The 21,085-nt window shown below is 44.5% G+C and overlaps 1 protein-coding gene across 2 annotated transcripts in view; it reads left to right on the top strand.

Annotated features, from left to right (window-relative positions):
- LOC106573040 (filamin-C) overlaps positions 1-20,769 on the top strand; it is a 66,169-nt gene extending 45,400 nt beyond the window's left edge. For both annotated transcript variants that reach the window (XM_082962459.1, XM_014147665.3), the window contains exons 34-42: positions 2,234-2,491; positions 2,860-3,132; positions 3,338-3,475; positions 4,457-4,572; positions 5,044-5,176; positions 5,430-5,606; positions 18,527-18,745; positions 19,263-19,475; positions 19,569-20,769. In XM_082962459.1, coding sequence (XP_082818585.1) covers positions 2,234-2,491; positions 2,860-3,132; positions 3,338-3,475; positions 4,457-4,572; positions 5,044-5,176; positions 5,430-5,606; positions 18,527-18,745; positions 19,263-19,475; positions 19,569-19,756 — 1,715 coding nt within the window. In that variant the 3' untranslated portion in view covers positions 19,757-20,769. The remainder of the gene's footprint in view (positions 1-2,233; positions 2,492-2,859; positions 3,133-3,337; positions 3,476-4,456; positions 4,573-5,043; positions 5,177-5,429; positions 5,607-18,526; positions 18,746-19,262; positions 19,476-19,568) is intronic.
- The last annotated feature ends 316 nt before the right edge of the window (positions 20,770-21,085 follow it).

Below are 21,085 nucleotides of genomic sequence, written 5' to 3'. Positions count from 1 at the left end.
AAAGAATTGTCGAAGACTCCAGCCACCCAAGCCATAGACTGTTCTCTCTGCTACCGCATGGAAAATGGTACCAGTGCATCAAGTCTGGAACCAATAGGACCCTGAACAGCTTTTACCACCAAGCCTGCTAAACAAACAAGACTGCAAAATAGCTAATCAAATGGCTACCCGCTGCTGCTACTGTCTATTATCTATCCTGTTGTCTAGTCACTTTAACCCACCTACAGTGCAGTCGGGAAGTATTCAGACCCCTTAACTTTTTCCACATTTTCTTACGCTTCAGCCTTATTCTAAAATTGATTAAATAGTTTTTTCCTCATCACTCTACACACAATATCCCATAATGTCAAAGCAAAAACAGTTTTTTGTAATTTTTGCAAATGTATAAAAAATACAAATTTACTTAAGTATTCAGACCCTTTACTCAGTACTTTGTTGAAGCACCATTGTCAGTGAATACAGCTTGGCACACCTGTATTTTGGGAGTTTCTCCCATTCTTCTCTGCAGATCCTCTCAAGCTCTGTCAGGTTGGATGTGGAGCGTCGCTGCACAGCTATTTTCAGGTCTCTCCAGAGATGTTCGATCGGGTTCAAGTCCGGGCTCTGGCTGGTCCACTCAAGGACATTCAGAGACTTGTCCCGAAGCCACTCCTGCTTTGTCTTGGCTGTGTACTTAAGGTCATTGTCCTGCAGGAAATGGGAACCTTCACCCCAGTCGGAGGTCCTAAGCACTCTGGAGCAGGTTTTCATCAAGGATCTCTCTGTACTTTTCTCCATTCATCTTTCCCTCAATCCTGACTAGTCTCCCAGTCCCTGCTCCTGAAAAACATCCCCACAGCATGATGCTGCCACCACCATGCTTCCCTGTAGGGATGGTACCAAGTTTCCTCCAGATGTGACGCTTGGCATTCAGGCCAAAGAGTTCAATCTTGGTTTCATCAGACCAGAGAATCTTGTTTCTCATGCCCTGAGAGTCCTTTTGGTGACTTTTGGCAAACTCCAAGCGGGCTGTCATGTGCCTTTTACTGGGAGGCTTCCGTCTGGCCACTCTACCATAAAGGCCTGATTGGTGGAGTGCTGCAGAGATGGTTGTCCTTCTGGAAGGTTCTCTCATCTCCACAGAGGAACTCTGGAGCTCTGTCAGAGTGACCATCGGGTTCTTTGTCACCTCCCTGACCAAGGCCCTTCTCCCCCGATTGCTCAGTTTGGCCTGGCGGCCAGCTCTAGAGCCTTGGTGGTTCCAAACTTCTTCCATTAAAAAAATATGGAGGCCACTGTGTTCTTGGAGACCTTCAATGCTGCAGACATTTTTTGGTACCCTTCCCTAGATCTGTGCTTCGACACAATAATGTCTCGGAGCTCTATGGACAATTCCTTTGATCTCATGGCTTGGTTTTTGATTTGACATGCACTGTCAACTGTAGGACCTTTCCAAATCATGTCATGTCCAATCAATTGAATTTACCAAGTGGGCTCCAATAATGTTGTAGAAACATCTCAAGGATGATCAATGGAAACAGGATCCACCTGAGCTCAATTTCGAGTCTCATAGCAAAGGGTCTGAATACGTATGTAAATAATATTTATTTCATTTTCATAAATTTGCCAAAAATTCTAAAAATCTATTTTCGTTTTGTCATAATAGGGTATTGTGTGATTATTTTTTTTAATCAATTTTAGAATAAGTCTGTAACGTAACAAAATGTGGAAAAAGACAAGAGGTCTGAATACATTCCCAATGCACTGTATTGTACATAGCTAATTCAATAACATCATACCCCTGAACATCGACTTGCTACTGGTACTCCCTGGATATAACCATGTTATTTTTTACTCGTCATTGTTATTCAGTATTCTCTGTGTATTTATTCCTCTTGTCACTATTTCAATTTTTTTCGTTAACATTTTTTCTTTAAATCTGCATTGTTGAAAAAGTACCAGTAAATAAACATTGTTTACGAAGCATGTGACAAGCACATTTAGATTTTTATTTCATTTTAAACATGGTCCCAATGTGGTCAAGTATTACTCTCATGGTGCTGAAGTGTGTTAATATCATCTATAGAATGAACACAACGGTGGTTGTTACCCCTATCACTTGACTCTCAATCAACTTTCATACAGCTTTTGCTAGCTGGCTTAAAAGCTAAGCTAGCTAGCACAAGTCTTCAAGTATAGCTTGCATCTAAGACTAACCAAACATTAACCATCCCTGCTTTCTCTCCACCAATAGGAAACTGGTTCCAGATGGTGTCAGCCCAGGAGAGGATGACGCGCACATTCACACGCAGCAGCCACACGCACACGCGCATGGAGCGCACGGAGATCAGCAAGATGCAGGGCGGCGAGACGAAGAGGGAGGTGAGGGTCGAAGAGAGCACCCAGACGGGAGGAACAGGAGGAGCCAGTCCATTCAGAGATGTTTTTGGAGAGTTCCTGGGCAGAGAGAGTCTGGCTAGCTTCGCTGGGATACCCGCTACAGTCACACCAGGTGAGAATGAATGAAGAAAAAATACAAATTTACTAACACTCAACTGTTGTACTTGTTTTTCTTTTACTGATTTTACAGATAGCGACAATATTGATCAAGGTTTTACTTGCAATGATCATAATCGATATGTGGTTGTTTTAACCACACTCGTAAAAGAAAACTGATAACAAAAGGTTTCTTCAGCTGTCCCCAGATGAGAACTCTTTTGGGTTCCTTTCTCTGTGAAAAGGGTTCTACATGGATACCAAAATTGTTGTATCTGGAACCAAAAAGGGTTCTTCAAAGAGTTCTCCTATGGGGACAGCCGAAGAACCCCTTTTCTCCCAGCCAGTCTGACACCCCCTATCCTTCGCTCCTCTCTCACCTAGGTGAAACCGCTACCAAGGGTAGTATGATGGCCCAGGTTATCAGCCCTGGGGGTAAAACAGAACAGGCAGAGATCATAGATGGAGGGGACAGCACCTACAGCGTCCGCTTCGTGCCCCAGGAGATGGGGGCCCACACGGTCAATGTGAAGTACAGCGGGCAGCACGTCCCAGGTAGTCCCTTCCAGTTTACAGTGGGACCCCTGGGAGAAGGAGGGTCCCACAAGGTTCGGGCCGGAGGCACTGGGCTGGAGAGAGGAGTGGCAGGAGCACCAAGTAAGTAGTCTGACCTGACCCTCTCTGTTTCTGAAAAAAAAAACACAACTGTTGTATTTGTCCTTTCCTTTACACTAACTAGCACTGATTTTGCATACAGCACATATTTTTGAAGAATGTTTTACTTTCAATACGTGATTTTGTTTTTGTTGCCTACTTTAGTTGAACCAGGTTTCTATCTGTCTTTCTCCCTCCCTCCCCGTAGATGAGTTTAGTATCTGGACGCGGGAGGCCGGTGCAGGCGGTCTGTCCATCGCTGTAGAGGGCCCCAGTAAGGCTGAGATCTCCTTTGAAGACAGGAAGGATGGATCCTGTGGGGTGGTGTACATCGTACAGGATCCAGGTGAGATAGGGTAGAAAACCCCCATCCAGCTCCAAGGACCAACAATTGAACAAAGTATTTGGACAGTGACACTTTTTTGGGGGGGGGCTCTGTACACCAGCACTTTCAAATTATACTATGAGAATGAGGTTAAAGTGCAGACTGTCAGCTTTAATTTGAGGGTATTTTCATCCATATCGGGGGAACTGTTTAGAAATTACAGCACTTTTGTTGAGAGTCCCCACATTTTTGGGAACCTAAAGTATTTGGACAAATTCACTTATACAGTATGTGTATTCAGGATTATCCGTAATCATGGTAGCATCCACATTAATATATAAGTGTTCCGAAACATATTATATACTTATTTACAATTAAAATGACTCCAAAATGACACAATACATTATTTACCATTTATTTCTATTGGGAACAAAATAATCTGAAACGCAACCAAAACAAACTGCCAATGCATCCAACAAATTTGTAGAGTCACAAGCTTGATGGAGTCATTGCGTGCTAGGAATTTGTGACCAAATACTAAGCTTTTGACTACACATATAAGTAAACTTGTCCAAATTATTTTGGTTCCCTAAAATGGGGGGAACATGTATAAAAAGTGCTGTAATTTCTAAATGGTTCACCCACATTGTATAATTTAAAATCCAAAGAAGCTACATAACACTAAGAAGCTACATAGCAGTAGGCTAGGCAGTAGTTGGTCTAAGAAGCTACATAGCAGTTGTCCCCAGTTAGAGGGATGAGGACACAGTAAGAAACAAACACATTGACTACAAGGCGTCAGTCTTTCCCATAGTTTATCAAAGAAACAGATAAGCTCTCATATTCAGCAGAGACAATGATAGCTATTGATCTGATCATACTAAACTGAGATCTTTTTTTGTCATTTACGCCATGTTTTTCTCCTTCCCTACTACTACATTTCAATCATCTGATCACTGTTATTTTGGTCTCTAACTCCCTGGTTCCGCTGTGTGTCCTCAGGTGACTATGAAGTGTCAATCAAGTTCAACAACGAGCACATCCCCGACAGCCCCTTTGTTGTTCCCATAGCAACGCTGTCGGATGAGGCATGCCGACTCACTGTCACCAGCCTGCAGGTAGGAACACACACACACACACACACACACACACACACACACACACACACACACACACACACACACACATATTTACGTATTGTGTTAGAACACTCCTCACAAGACCATAATTTAGCATAACAATAGTCGCTTGTTGGTCGGGCTTTGTTTGTCCTTGGAAGTGTAACTGGAGGCTTGGGCTGTAGCAGTAACCAAGGCTATTTTAATGTGTTGTTGTTTAATGGTGAGTGAGAGGGATTTGGGGTCTTATCCATGGCTATCGGTACTGCTCATCACCCCCCACTAGGAAACACATTAACACCTTCTCCCTCTTACACACACTAATCCCGGGAATCTCTCTACTTATCTCCTTATTGTTGTTTTGTATACAAGATGAGTCACAGTCACACACACACACATTCTACACACACAAGACAAGCTTACAGAGCTTTACCAGGTCCTGACCCTGTTTTTCCTTCCTCCTCCCCTCAGGAGAAGGACCTAAAGGTGAACCAGGAAGCGTCGTTCGCTGTACAGTGTAATGGGGCAAGGGGCGTGGTCGATGCTAAGGTCCATACCCCCTCCGGCTCATCAGAGGAGTGCTACATCACAGAGCTGGACAGTGGTAAGATATAAGGATAGGTTTGGTATTAGACCTCACAGTTATATGGTTCCTTACTCTGAAAGTAGGCCATGGGCCTGGAGAGACTGTAATTTGAGGTTCGGATTTCTGTACACACTATTCCTAACTTCAGCCACCACTAACCAAAATTAAATGGGAGAGATGGGGACAAATGTGTTACTTAATGTTGAACAAAACATGAACTTTATACCATTACCATTATATTTATTTATATCTAATCACTCCTATTCCCCAGACAAGAACGCCATCCGCTTCATTCCCCGTGAGAATGGCGTGCACTCCATCGACGTCAAGTTCAATGGCAGCCACATCCCTGGAAGTCCGTTCAACGTGAGGGTGGGGGAGGCCGGACAGGCTGGAGACCCAGGCATGGTGACAGTGTATGGGCCTGGACTGGATGGAGGATCCACAGGTACATACACTACTCTATATCTTCTTATCTTCTCACTCCCGCTGTACACAGACCCTCTGCTACTGACAACACATGCAGGAGAGGTTTGTCATCAATGATTAATATACATACATTATATTAATCATTGGTTGTAATCTGGTTGCAGTGACGTCATTTCAACCAGTTTTGCCTATTGTGATTAGGGCTGTTGCGGTGACCGTATTACCACCACACAGGCTTTCACGAGTCATGAAGGTAGTCAAATTCCACATGACCATTTAGTCACGGTAATTAGGCTTCTCCAAGCGCTGCTGCTGCTGGTCATTAGTAGCCTACCAAACCTGCTAACTGCCTGGTACTCAGCACTCTATTGTCCCTCTAATCACTCTGACATCAATGCAAATGTATTCGAAAATCTAATCAAACACTTCATGAAAGCCCATGGCCTCATGTTGTGCAGCATTTCTATAGGCTATGCAATTGTGCGAGAAAAAGAGGAGGATCCCATCAGCTTTCTATAGGCTAGTCCTACTATATTTATTTCTTAGCTTTCCTAATATTAAGCACATTTTTATAATTAGAATAGGAGTATAGCCTCCCTGGCCGGCATGAAAATAAACCACGGGGAAAAGCGTCCTCCATTTGATATGTTTTTTTGATGCTATTGGTTGTATAAACTTGAGATCTATCGCATCCCACAACTGTCCCAGACTATTTTTGGAATATTTATTTCTCGCACAGAATAGAATAGGTCGACTTTTGTACTATGGGGTAGTAGATTGACATAGGCTAGTGCTTTTGCTGTTCGTTAGGCCTACTCATCTTGTTGGCTGACGAAAAGTAAATGTGGACAGTTCTTCCAATATCTTCAATATGCACCTCGGAATTCAAATCAAATCAAACAAAATCAAATGTTGTTTGTCAAATACACATGGTTAGCAGATGTTAATGCGAGTGTAGTGAAATGCTTGTGCTTTTAGTTCTGACAGTGCAGTAATATCTAACAGTAATATTTAACAAGTAATCTACCAATTCCCAAACTACTACCTAATACACACAAATCTGAAGGGGTGAATGAGAATATGTACATGTAAGTATATGGATGAGCGATGGCGAAGCTGCAATAGATGGTATAAAATACAGTATAAACATGTGATATGACTAATGTAAGATATGTAAACATTATTAAAGGGGCATTATTTAGAGTGCATTGTATAAAGTGACTAGTGACCCATTTATTAAAGTGGCCAGTGATTGGGTCTCAATGTAGGCAGCAGCCTCTCTGAGTTAGTGATTGCTGTTTAGCAGTCTGATGGCCTTGAGATAGAAGCTGTTTTTCAGTCTCTTGGTCCCAGCTTTGATGCACCTGTACTGACCTCGCCTTCTGGATGGTAGCGGTGTGAACAGGCAGTGGCTCGGATGGTTGGATGTCCTTGATGATCTTTTTGGCCTTCCTGTGACATCGGGTGCTGTAGGTGTCATGGAGGGCAGGTCGTTTGCCCCCGGTGATGTGCAGACCACACCACCCTCTGGAGAGCCTTGCAGTTGAGGGCGGTGCAGTTTCCGTACCAGGCTGTGATACAGCCCGACAGGATACTCTCGATTGTGCATCTGTAAAAGTTTGTCAGGGTTTTGGGTGACAAGACACATTTTTTTCAACCTCCTGAGGTTGAAGAGACGTTGCGCCTTCTTCACCAGTGTCTGTGTGAGTGGACCATTTCAGTTTGTCTGTGATGTGTACCCCGAGGAACTTTCCACCATCTCCACTGCTGTCCCTTCGATGTAGATAGGGGGATGCTCCCTTTGCTGTTTCCTGAAGTCCACGATCATCTCCTTTGTTTTGTTGACGTTGAGTGAGAGGTTGTTTTCCTGACACCACACTCCGAGTGCCCTCACCTCCTCCCTGTAGGCTGTCTCGTTGTTGTTGGTAATCAAGCCCACTACTGTTGTGTCGTCTGCAAACTTGATTGAGTTGGAGGCGTGCATGGCCACGCAGTCGTGGGTGAACAGGGAGTACAGGAGCGGGCTGAGCAAGCACCCTTGTCGGGCCCCAGTGTTGAGGGTCAGTGAAGTGGAGATGTTGTTTCCTACCTTCACCACCGAGGGGCGGACCGTCAGAAAGTCCAGGACCCAATTTCACAGGGCGGGGTTGAGACCCAGGGCCTCCAGTTTGATGATGAGCTTGGAGGGTGTCAGGGAAATTCTAGAGGAAGAGAGAGACTGTACATTCTTCCAACAACAGCTTTATTATAAGATTTGCAAAAATGAAGCAAATCAACATCACCAAGAATGGTTCAGAGTTGAAAGCTTAACAAACATAGCCAGGTCTCTGCTTTTATAGAGAAAATACAACCCCTTTCTGTATACGTGGCAGTCAGCAGATAGTGTGTAAAAGGAGGGTTGTCTGTGCAGACTTTAAGATAGGCTATCAACCTCGTGCTGAGGGCTCAACCGTCTAACTGCATTCACAACAACAAACTCTTTTTAGTTTTGGTTGGTGACGTCAGGTCCGGGTGCTGCTGCCGATGGAACCCGGGGGTGCCTCAGCTCGCTCGTCAGGCTTCCACGCCTTAGCCAGGGGCGAAAATCTGATATCAAATTTGGAGGGGACAATTACATGACATTTTCTCAAGAGCAATTCCTGAGGGGGACACCAAAAGTAGTTCTGTAACTCATAGCCTACGTTGTAATATGTTAAATGTATATTGAGTAACCATAAGACACTGGCACCACAAACAAAATTCTGATCAGCACCTCAACTTGGTCAAACAACCCCCGCACCTCCACTGGAAGCCTCCTGAGGACCTCTGCTGCCTCTCCACTGCTGCTACAGGGGTATTTGCTGCGAAAGAGAAGCAACTGCACTGAAGGAGAATCTATGTTCAGATCAGGGTGTTGATCTAGAGACTCATCCAACTCCCCTGTGAGAAGCGCTCTTTCAACTTTTGCAGGATGTTTAGACTGTCCTGGTCAAAACGGTTGCCAAACTGAACCTCCACACCATCCAACACTTAAAAAAATTCTGCCCTATAGTGATCCACTGCTTTCCCAGCAAATCGTCTTGAGTGTGTCTCAATGGATTCAATGGAGTCAATCAATGTTGTTGCTTTCTCATACAGTGCAAGGTAGCTTTCGTCATTTCTCTTGCCCCTAAGAGATGACCGTACACATTCGACTGCAGCCTGCATACCAGAGACAGTCTGAGTTTTCTTCTGCAGTGAAATGTTTAGGCATTCCAGCTCTCCAAGAACAGCAGAGGCAAGTGTGAGACCCAACACAGTCTTGCCTTTGCTGAAGTGCTCAAATAAGCCACTGGCAGTTGAAGCTGTCTTGGATGCAATTTTTGCCATCTCCTCTAGGCTGCTTAGTACCCGCTCATACTGCCCTTGCACAGCTCTAATAGCAGTATTCCGCACAGTCCACCTTGTTGGACATAGGGGTTTCAGGGTGGTCAGATGTGTATGTTTGGACATGGCAATTGATTCAAACATGCTCTTAAACTTTCCTGACTGGCCATAGAGGACACCTAACTGATGGACCCAAGAAAGGGAATCCTGGATCAGTGGGGAGGCTGAGCAGCCAGCCTGTGTAATCAGATTTACACAGTGTGCTCCACAATGCACATAGAGGGCTAATGGCTGCTGCCTCCTCACAATTGCCTGTGCACCTGTTTATTTTCCTGCCATGTTTGAGGCACCATCGTAACTCTGCCCACGTAAGCCAGACATGAGAAAATTGAGCCTCAACAACACATCAGTTGCCACTTTCACAATGCCCTCGCCTGTTGTCTTTGACTCCATGTATAGGCCAATAAACTCCTTTTAAGGGACAAGGTCATGGTCAACATAACGCAGGCAGACACTCTCCTGTTCAGCACCAGAGACATCTTGAGAATTGTACAATCATAAGAGACCTAATCTCAACTACAATGCCTCAAATTACTGTATTGGCTATGATGTTCAGAATTTCATTCTGTGCTTTGGGGCCTGTGTACATTGTGGTACACTCTGTTAACCACTTCAGTAAAATGGGATCATCCTCTCATGCCCTAAGTTTCAAACGCTGGTATAAATTCCCACTGTCATCCGTGTGGCCTCTAAAGGCTTGTCCCTATCTTACTACATGCCACACCGAACTAACAACTTTCATCAAGCAATGCTTTGCGTCCTCCTGCTGTTTACCCCACGCGCTGGATAACTGGGCACTGATTGGATTTAGCTGGTGTGCTGTTACAGTTACAAAGTGTCGGTGGGTTTGGCAGTTTTGATGTGCTGTGAATTTTTCAATGGCTTTTCTCCAGTTCCTAAATCCTGCACTAATGAAGGCAGCATCCGCTCTTTGGCCAAAAGATGGCTGGCTAGAAAACCCTTGGCTACAGTTAAAACACAACACTCCTTTTATTGATAGATTATAACGTAGCCAGAGGAAATCGCGAAACCATTTCTCTTGAAACGTCAACACTCTGTTGGCAAGAGTTTGCGGTTCTATAAATTGTGGGTGTGGCTGATATGGTTTTGTGTCATCACTGAGGTAACAGGACAATGCTGTGCCACTGTCCCCTATACTGGTGCTGCTGGCAACAAGGTTGACACCTGGTCCTGCCGTGGCTGTGACACTGTCATCTGAAGTCTCTCTCCCTGGCTCTTTCCCTTTCACCACCCTCACTGACTCAGTCTGTCTCATAGAAAATAAAAAAGGTGTTTGCCATACTCCTAACTACCGGTACACAAAACTACACAATCACAACAGCAATACCATTGCCTTAAACAAATCTTAGTTCAGTCACCAGTTTAAGTTGAGAGTGGGGGTATCCATGGCATTTTCCAATTATGTCCCTATTTTACACATCTAAAAATGAGAGAACCTTTCATAATGTTGCCAAACAAAGACTCAACAAACTTACCTGAGACTCCCTGTCTCTGCCAGTCTGTCCCTGCCTATCTGTCCCCAACTCTGCTGTCTGTGAGCCATCTGTTGCCTGCTCTGCCTAATGACATCATTATGAAACATTCCATTAGCATTTCACTTCTTTCTTCTGAACATTTTATCAACTAGTCTTTGAGATACTAGGCTACTAAGGTTCCTACTTTGCGTTTTGGTGTACTGAAAAATGCTCTCTTTTACATTTTTTTTGCCATTTTTCCTACCTGGCTGGCTACACACACACACACACACACACACACACACACACACACACACACACACACGTGCAGGCTATTTACAGTAGGAGATTAGCTTCTATCATCTATTGTCTTCTATCATTCTATAATGGGCTTCAATCTACAAGGTAGCTAGCTAGTCAGTAGATCACACCATTATGAGGCAAAGGGTGGGGGGGTCGCAATCTTTTCAAACTTAACTCGCTATTAAGTGTCTATAATCAGCACAAGTGCTTTAATTGCGTATTATATTATTGAAATTACATAGTTATGTTTACAGTGATATATTGGGCCAGATGAGCTGAGGCTCCCACGCCTCAGCCGGCTCGTCTGGGGCTCCCACGCCCCTGGGGGGGGGGGGGGGGTGTACACTATCACACCTACTCCCGCTCACCCTCTCGCACCAGGCTGCCCATCATTATGCACACCTGTCACCATCATTACGTGCATTGGCGTGTCAGTGGAGTCACCTGGACTCCTTCAAATCTCATTTGGAGAAAATATCCTTTCTATTTAATTTAGCTTTGTTCAATTGTATTCTTCATACTATAAAATAATGCCATGGAATTCAAAGTAAATCTTGTCTTCTAAATGAATTACACTGTGTGCACAATTATTAGTGAGTATTCTGATCTTATCATTGTTTCTATTCACATTTTCGAACTCTAAACCATATAAACTTGAATGCTTATTGGATTTAATCATTTTCAGGTGATATGTATTTGTGTAATGAGGGAGCGTGTGGCGAAAGTGAATAACACCTTATATCAAGGTGTGCATAATTATTAGGCAGCCTCATTACCTCAGGTAAAATGGGCCAAAAAATAAATTTAACTGACACTGAAAAGCCAAAAATGTAAAATGCCTTTCAGACTGATGCGACACTCTTTAAATAGCTAAACTATTGAGGTGTGACCACCGGATATTCAAACGTTTTGTTGCGAATAGTGAACTGGGGCGCAAAAAAACGCATGGGGAAGAAAAGATGCAAATTAACTGCAAAAGACTTGAGAAGAATTAAACTTCAAACTACCAGGAACCCATTATCCTCCAGTGCCACCGTATTCGAGAACTGCAACCTAACTGGAGTGTTCAGAAGTACAAGGTGTCAAGTGCTCAGAGACAAGGCCAAGGTCAAGAAGACTGAAACAAGACCACCACTGAATAAGATTCACAAGTTGAAGCGTCAAGATTGGGCAAAGAAATACCTGAAGACAGATTTTTCAAAGGTTTTATGGACAGATGAAATGAAAGTGACTCTTGATGGACCAAATGGATGGGCCCGTGGCTGGATCAGTAATGGACACAGGGCACCACTTTGAGTCAGGTGCCAGCAAGGTGAAGGAGGGGTACTGGTATGGGCTGCTATCATTGAGGATGAGGTAGTTGGAACTTTTCGGGTTGAAGATGGACTGAAACTCAACTCCCAAACCTACTGCCAGTTTCTGGAAGATTCTTTCGTCAAACAGTGGTACAGGAAGAAGTCCTCAGCCTTCTAGAAGGCCATGATCTTTATGCAGGACAATGCTCCATCACATGCATCCAAGTACTCCACTGCTTGGCTAGTCAGCAAGGGCCTCAAAGATGCCTGAATAATGACCTGGCCCCCTTCCTCACCTGACTTAAATCCAATTGAGAACTTGTGGGTCCTTCTCAAACGTGAGATTTACAGTGATGGAAGACAATACAACTTTTTGAACAGCATTTGGGAGGCTGTGGTTGCTGCTTAAGCGAAAATTGATCGTGAACATTTACATTTACGTCATTTAGCAGACGCTCTTATCCAGAGCGACTAACAAATTGGTGCATTCACCTTATGATATCCAGTAGAACAACCACTTTACAATAGTACATCTATATCTTTTGGGGGGGGGAAGGTTAGAAGGATTACTTAATCCTATCCCAGGTATTCCTTAAAGAGGTGGGGTTTCAGGTGTCTCCGGAAGGTGGTGATTGACTCCGCTGTTCTGGCGTCGTGAGGGAGCTTGTTCCACCATTGGGGTGCCAGAGCAGCGAACAGTTTTGACTGGGCTGAGCGGGAACTGTGCTTCCACAGAGGTAGGGAGGCGAGCAGGCCAGAGGTGGATGAACGCAGTGCCCTTGTTTGGGTGTAGGGACTGATCAGAGCCTGAAGGTACGGAGGTGCCGTTCCCCTCACAGCTCCGTAGGCAAGCACCATGGTCTTGTAGCAGATGCGAGCTTCAACTGGAAGCCAGTGGAGTGTGCGGAGGAGCGGGGTGACGTGAGAGAACTTGGGAAGGTTGGATGAGTTGTAGGGGTTTAACCTCTATGGGCTAGGTGGGACGCTACGTAACAGCCACTGCCAGCCTGTGGCGCGATTTTCAAAACCTTAAAAATCCTATTACTTCAATTTCTCAAACATATGACTATTTTACAGCCATTTAAAGACACGACTCTCGTTAATCTAACCACACTGTCCGATTTCAAAAAGGCTTTACAACGAAAGCAAAACATTAGATTATGTCAGCAGAGTACCAAGCCAGAAATAATCAGACACCCATTTTTCAAGCCAGCATATAATGTCACCAAAACCCAGAAGACAGCTAAATGCAGCACTCACCTTTGATGATCTTCATCAGATGACAACCCTAGGACATTATGTTATACAATACATGCATGTTTTGTTCAATCAAGTTCATATTTATATCAAAAACCAGTTTTTTACATTAGCATGTGACGTTCAGAACTAGCATACCCCCCGCAAACTTCCGGGGAATTCGCTAACATTTTACTAAATTACTCACGATAAACGTTCACAAAAAGCATAACAATTATTTTAAGAATTATAGATACAGACCTCCTCTATGCACTCGATATGTCCGATTTTAAAATAGCTTTTTGGTGAAAGCACATTTTGCAATATTCTAAGTACATAGCCCAGGCATCACGGGCTCGCTATTTAGACACCCGGCAAGTTTAGCACTCACCATAATCATATTTACTATTATAAAAGTTTCATTACCTTTTGTTGTCTTCGTCAGAATGCACACCCAGGACTGCTACTTCAATAACAAATGTTGGTTTGGTCCAAAATAATCCATCGTTATATCCGAATAGCGGCGTTTTGTTCGTGCGTTCCAGACACTATCCGAAATAGTAAAGAAGTGTCGCGCGCATGGCGCAATTCGTGACAATAAAATTCTAAATATTCCATTACCGTACTTCGAAGCATGTCAACCGCTGTTTAAAATCAATTTTTACGACACTTTTCTTGTAGAAAAGCGATAATATTCCGACAGGGAATCTCCTTTTCGGCAAACAGAGGAAAAAATCCCAAAGGCGGGGGCGGTCGGGGTCACGAGCATAAGCCCAGTGTCCCTTGATCGGCCACTTGAGAAAGGCAATAATGTGTTTCAGCCTGGGGCTGGAATGACGACATTCTGTTTTTTCCCGGGCTCTGAGCGCCTATGGACGACGTGGGAAGTGTCACGTTAGAGCAGAGATCCTTAGTAAATGATAGAGATGGAAAAGAAGTTCAACAAATGGTCAGACAGGCCACTTCCTGTAAAGGAATCTCTCAGGTTTTGACCTGCCATTTGAGTTCTGTTATACTCACAGACACCATTCAAACAGTTTTAGGGTGTTTTCTATCCATATGTAATAAGTATATGCATATTCTAGTTACTGGGTAGGAGTGGTAACCAGATTAAATCGGGTATGTTTTTTATCCAGCCGTGTCAATACTGCCCCCTAGCCCTAACAGGTTAATGGCACAGGCAGGGAGCCCCGCCAACAGCGAGTTGCAGTAATCCAGACAGGAGATGACAAGTGCCTGGATTAGGACCTGTGCCGCTTCCTGTGTGAGGCAGGGTCGTACTCTGCGAATGTTGTAGAGCATGAACCTACAGGATTGGGTCACCGCCTTGATGTTAGCGGAGAACGACAGGGTGTTGTCCAGGGTCACGCCAAGGCTCTTAGCACTCTGGGAGGAGGACACAATGGAGTTGTCAACCGTGATGGCGAGATCATGGAACGGGCAGTCCTTCCCCGGGAGGAAGAGCAGCTCCGTCTTGCCGAGGTTCAGCTTGAGGTGGTGATCCGTCATCCACACTGATATGGCTGCCAGACACGTAGAGATGCGATTCGCCACCTGGTTATCAGAAGGGGGAAAGGAGAAGATTAATTGTGTCGTCTGCGTAGCAATGATAGGAGAGACCATGTGAGGATAAAACAGAGCCTAGTGACTTGGTGTATAGCGAGAATAGGAGAGGGCCTAGAACTGAGCCCTGGGGGACACCAGTGGTGAGAGCACGTGGTGCGGAGACGGATTCTCGCCACGCCACCTGGTAGGAGCGACCTGTCAGGTAGGACGCAATCCAAGAGTGAGCCGCGCCGGAGATGCCCAACTCGGAGAGGGTGGAGAGGAGGATCTGATGGTTCACAGTATCAAAGGCAGCAGATAGGTCTAGAAGGATGAGAGCAGAGGAGAGAGAGTTAGCTTTAGCAGTGCGGAGAGCCTCCGTGACACAGAGAAGAGCAGTCTCCGTTGAATGACCAGTCTTGAGACCTGACTGATTTGGATCAAGAAGGTCATTCTGAGAGAGATAGCAAGAGAGCTGGCCAAGGACGACACGCTCAAGAGTTTTGGAGAGAAAAGAAAGAAGGGATACTGGTCTGTAGTTGTTGACATCGGAGGGATCGAGTGTAGGTTTTTTGAGAAGGGGTGCAACTCTCGCTCTCTTGAAGATGGAAGGGACGTAGCCAGCGGTCAAGGATGAGTTGATGAGCGAGGTGGGGTAAGGGAGAAGGTCTCCGGAAATGGTCTGGAGAAGAGAGGAGGGGATAGGGTCAAGCGGGCAGGTTATTGGGCGGCCGGCCGTCACAAGTCGCAAGATTTCATCTGGAGAGAGAGGGGAGAAAGAGGTCAAAGCATAGGGTAGGGCAATGTGAGCAGGACCAGCGGTGTCGTTTGACTTAACAAACGAGGATCGGATGTCGTCAACTTTCTTTTCAAAATGGTTGACGAAGTCATCTGCAGAGAGGGAGGGGGGAGGGGGAGGAGGATTCAGGAGGGAGGAGAAGGTGGCAAAGAGCTTCCTAGGGTTAGAGGCAGATGCTTGGAATTTAGAGTGGTAGAAAGTGGCTTTAACAGCAGAAACAGAGGAAGAAAATGTGGAGAGGAGGGAGTGAAAAGATGCCAGATCCGGAGGGAGGCTAGTTTTCCTCCATTTCCGCTCGGCTGCCCGGAGCCCTGTTCTGTGAGCTCGCAACAGAGTCGTCAAGCCACGGAGCAGGAGGGGAGGACCGAGCCGGCCGGGTGGATAGGGGACATAGAGAGTCAAAGGATGCAGAAAGGGAGGAGAGGAGGGTTGAGGAGGCAGAATCAGGAGATTGGTTGGAGAAGGATTGAGCAGAGGGAAGAGATGATAGGATGGAAGAGGAGAGAGTAGCAGGAGAGAGAGAGCGAGAGGGAAAAGGATACAAGGTAGTGGTCGGAGACTTGGAGGGGAGTTGCAGTGAGATTAGTAGAAGAACAGCATCTAGTAAAGATGAGGTCAAGCGTATTGCCTGCCTTGTGAGTAGGGGGGGACGGTGAGAGGGTGAGGTCAAAAGAGGAGAGGAGTGGAAAGAAGGAGGCAGAGAGAAATGAGTCAAAGGTAGACGTAGGGAGGTTAAAGTCACCCAGAATTGTTATGGGTGAGCCATCCTCAGGAAAGGAACTTATCAAGGCGTCAAGCTCATTGATGAACTCTCCAAGGGAACCTGGAGGGCGATAAATGATAAGGATGTTAAGCTTGAATGGGCTAGTGACTGTGACAGCATGGAATTCAAAGGAGGAGATAGACAGACAGATGGGTCAGGGGAGAAAGAGAGAATGTCCACTTGGGAGAGATGAGGATTCCAGTGCCACCACCCCGCTGACCAGATGCTCTCGGGGTATGCGAGAACAAGTGGTCAAACGAGGAGAGAGCAGAAGGAGTAGCAGTGTTTTCTGTGGTAATCCATGTTTCCGTCAACGCCAAGAAGTCGAGGGACTGGAGGGTAGCATAGGCTGAGATTAATTCTGCCTTGTTGGCCGCAGACCGGCAGTTCCAGAGGCTGCCGGAGACCTGGAATTCCACGTGGGTCGTGCGCGCTGGGACCACCCAGGTTAGAGTGGTAGCGGCCATGCGGTGTGAAGCGTTTGTGTGGCCTGTGCAGAGAGGAAAGAACAGGGATAGACACACATACTTGACAGGCTACAGGAGAGGCTACGCTAATGCAAAGGAGATTGGAATGAAAATAAACTAAACAACTGGGGAAGCGAGAGAGCAGGGCCTCCCTCACTAATCATTCACTGAAACACTCAAATATAACTTTTCCAACTTCCACTTTAGAAATGTATAATTTTTGTAAACTACAGTGGTTCAATGTTTCCAGGAATAGGCTCAAACTTAGTTTATTCAGCTAGATAACTTTGTACAGTATTCTTCTGTGAAACCCACCCAGTGCACCATGTCCTATGACGCCGTAGCTAACTAGCATGCTAGCATCCAATAAAACACGGTTAGCACCAATACTTGGTTACAACAAACTACCAATGGATCATTCGTGTCCGTGTCTAGTTCCTTTCATTACGCAGAAGTAATTAAACGTTGGCTAGCTAACACAAAGTCAGTCCTGCTAGCTACGCAAGTGGACTACACAACTTGAAAGTTCAGAAATTTAAGCTTACGTTGCAAAAATCTTATTGACTAAAAATGATACAGTACTGCTAGCTGGTAGAGTTGGCTAGCTAGCAGTGGTTGCGTTTACCTTTATCTTTGATACAGAGACAACTATGTAGCTAGCTAACGTTACACTAATCAAATCGTTCCGTTGTAATGTATTTAGTTTCAACAATACTGCTAGTTGGTAAAGTTGGCTAGCTAGCAGTGGCTGTGATGTTGTGGTGTTGACGCCGTTTGGAAAACGGCGCGAACGAACGAATAAAGCTGGCTAGCTAACCATGTTAGTTTCTCAAAGTTAGTTTCTCAAAGCTACACCTACACCTTTAGCTACACCTTTATCCTTGATGCAAAGACAACTATGTAGCTAGCTAGCTAACATTACACTAATCAAATCGTTCCGTTGTTCCGTTGTAATGTAATGAAATGTAATATTACCCGCGGAGCGAAGTACAGCACGACTACTCACTCCAACAGATCAAGAAACTGACAGACTCCATGGATGGAAGGCTCATGGCAGTTATTGAAAATAAGGGTGGCTATATTGGTCACTGAATATTTTTGAAAGGCCAAAAATGTTATAATTGTCATTTTGTGTTACTTATCAGTTACACTTACTCTAAAAATTGAGAATAAACAAGTGAGTTGAGAGAAATTATTTTTGTAATTTAGTTGCCTAATAATTCTGCACACTAATAGTTGCCTAATAATTGTGCACACTTATATATTTCCCTGAGAAAGACAAACCTCACTTTTCCTTTGTTAAACATTCAGGTTTGAGGTTCAATAACATTTTGGATTGACTGAGAGCATTGTGTTTGTTCAACAATAAAATTCATCCCGAGGAATTCAATTTGCCTAATAATTGTGCACGCAGTGTATATGTTCCAAAGGTCTGCATCAGTGGCTTGTAGGCTATGTGTGGAAGCCAAGAGATGCTAAATGTGTTTATGTTAATTAACGGTCAATTACTGTTAGACCGACAGTTATTTGCTTGACAATCACCGGCTGACGAAATTTGTGACCGCCACAGCCCTAGTTATGATGCTGACTTAAAATGATGTATTATGAATGCTAGGTCTCCTCACCATGTAGTCTTTCTCTCTCCCTCTAGGTGTAGCCTCAGAGTTTGTAGTGAACACCTGTAACGCTGGGTCGGGTGCCCTGTCCGTGACCATCGACGGTCCCTCAAAGGTGAAGATGGACTGTTCCGATTGCCTTGATGGCTACAAGGTCATCTACACACCCATGGCCCCCGGCAACTATCTCATCACCATCAAATATGGAGGACCCAACCATATAGTGGGCAGCCCATTCAAAGCCAAAGTCACAGGTGTGTGTTCGGTGTGTGACGTGTGTGTGCAGCTTGACTGCCAGATCTTGATGAAAAGGAGGTTAGAGGTTTTCGGTATAAAATGAGACACTCTGAAAAGTTCAAAGTTCCTAGAAATTATGTAATGAATACGTAGTATATAAATAACAAATTGCGTAAATGATACATAAATAAAAAAATTCTCTCATCGGGATTGTAAATTGAATAGTCACTGTGCTGAAGACTGAGTGCATCCTCTGAAGCACCGGCAAAATGTAGAAAATAAGGCTAGATACTGTATGTTGTTGTGAAGTTACAAAGAATCCCTCCGAGTGTGAGGAATCACTGCTGTATGAATATGTTGAGATGGGGAAAACAGTAGCCTACAGGTTAACAGTGTTGTTCTAAGTACCCTCCATTCATGGTGCTCTTGTTTGTTCTGAGGAGGGGAGGTGAGGTGGAGAGGAGGTGTTAGATTATGTAATGTCTGGTTTGAGTCGTGACTGCAGCTCTTTTGTAACATGTCTCCCTCCCTCAGGTACCCGTCTGTCTGGTGGTCACAGCCTTCACGAGACGTCCTCGGTCCTGGTAGAGACGATCACTAAGACGTCCAAGTTAGCAGGAGCGTACAGTACCTCGTCCTCCTCAAAACTGACCTCTGACGCCAGCAAGGTGGTGTGTCGAGGCGGTGGGCTCACCAAGGCTCTGGTCGGACAGAAGAATATATTCAATGTGGACTGCAGCAAAGCAGGTGAGAAGAACAGACTCGAGGAATAGATACACACATTAATATGTAACACACACACACTCCTCTAGTACCATTCCTAACCCTCCCCTCTTCCAGGTACTAACATGTTGCTGGTGGGAGTGCACGGTCCCAGGACGCCCTGTGAAGAGGTGTACGTTAAACACATGGGCAACCGCCTGTACAACGTCACCTACGCTGTCAAAGACAAGGACAACTACACCGTCATCGTCAAGTGGGGGGATGACAGTGTCCCAGGTAGCCCCTTCAAAGTAGCTGTGCCCTGAAATAACTCTGTTCTCCAAACCTTGAAATCTCACCCCTGACCCCCATTTCACCCCCACCCTGCTCCGCTACTCCGCTACACTCTTCAATGGACGACTGTAGAACGAACCTCCTCTCTCAATATGCACAAAAAAATGCAAGGGAGTTTTTCTCTCCCTCTCCCCTATAAGGAAAAAATAAGATTTCAACCTTTATTTAAAAATTATTAACTCTAACTGTTACTGTTTAGAGAAAAGTTGTCGGTGACTAGTGTGGTGTCATAGAGTTGGAAAGAGGGCACTCCTATATTTTGCTATTAATCGTTTCTGTAACTGCATGGGCAGTGCGCCGTCTATCGATCTCTGTGTACTGTAGATGTGTTCCAAGTCATGTTGGTCAAAGTATTTTGATTGGTCCCAAGGCCCTGTTTGACCAATAGAAAGGGATTGTTGTGTAGCAAAGGATGGCTTAATGTGTGAATGTTATAAACAGAAGATAATTTGCTATTAAACAGTATTAAATAACATGTGGTTTTGTATGCTTAAAAAAAGAGAAACATGTATTTTTGTTATATTAACCTATATTTTTTTGTAAACTTTGCAGATATAATAAAGATTTAACTGCTGCCTTGACAAAACACAAGTGGGTTTATTTTGTGATTTTGACTGAATGTGAGTGTCATTATGAACTCGCCCTGGGGCTTTTCTAGGATTTTAAGACATTTTGGGCTTAGCCCAGAGCCAGTAGGGGGATCCGGGGGCATCCTCCCCTGGCAAAAAAAGAAGGAATTTCAAAAATTAACCTCTCTAGGGTATGTGGGACGAAATCGTGCCACCTACTCAACAGCCAGTGGAATCACGTGGCGCGATATTCAAATACCTTAGAAATGCTATTACTTCAATTTCTCAAACATATGACTATTTTACACCATTTTAAAGACAAGCCTCTCGTTAATCTAACCACACTGTCCGATTTCAAAAAGGCTTTACAACGAAAGCAAAACATTAGATTATGTCAGCAGAGTACCAAGCCAGAAATAATCAGACACCCATTTTTCAAGCTAGCATATAATGTCACAAAAACCCAGAAGACAGCTAAATGCAGCACTAACCTTTGATGATCTTCATCAGATGACACACCTAGGACATTATGTTATACAATACATGCATGTTTTGTTCAATCAAGTTCATATTTATATCAAAAACCAGCTTTTTACATTAGCATGTGACGTTCAGAACTAGCATACCCACCGCAAACTTCCGGTGAATTTACTAAATTACTCACGATAAACGTTCACAAAAAACATAATTATTTTAAGAATTATAGATACAGAACTCCTTTATGCAATCGCT

This window comes from Salmo salar, chromosome 16, assembly GCF_965601325.2.
Source record: "Salmo salar chromosome 16, fSalSal1, whole genome shotgun sequence".
Lineage (NCBI taxonomy): Eukaryota > Metazoa > Chordata > Actinopteri > Salmoniformes > Salmonidae > Salmo > Salmo salar.
The sequence above is the reverse complement of the archived record's forward strand: the minus strand, read 5'-3'. Positions and strand labels throughout refer to the sequence as shown.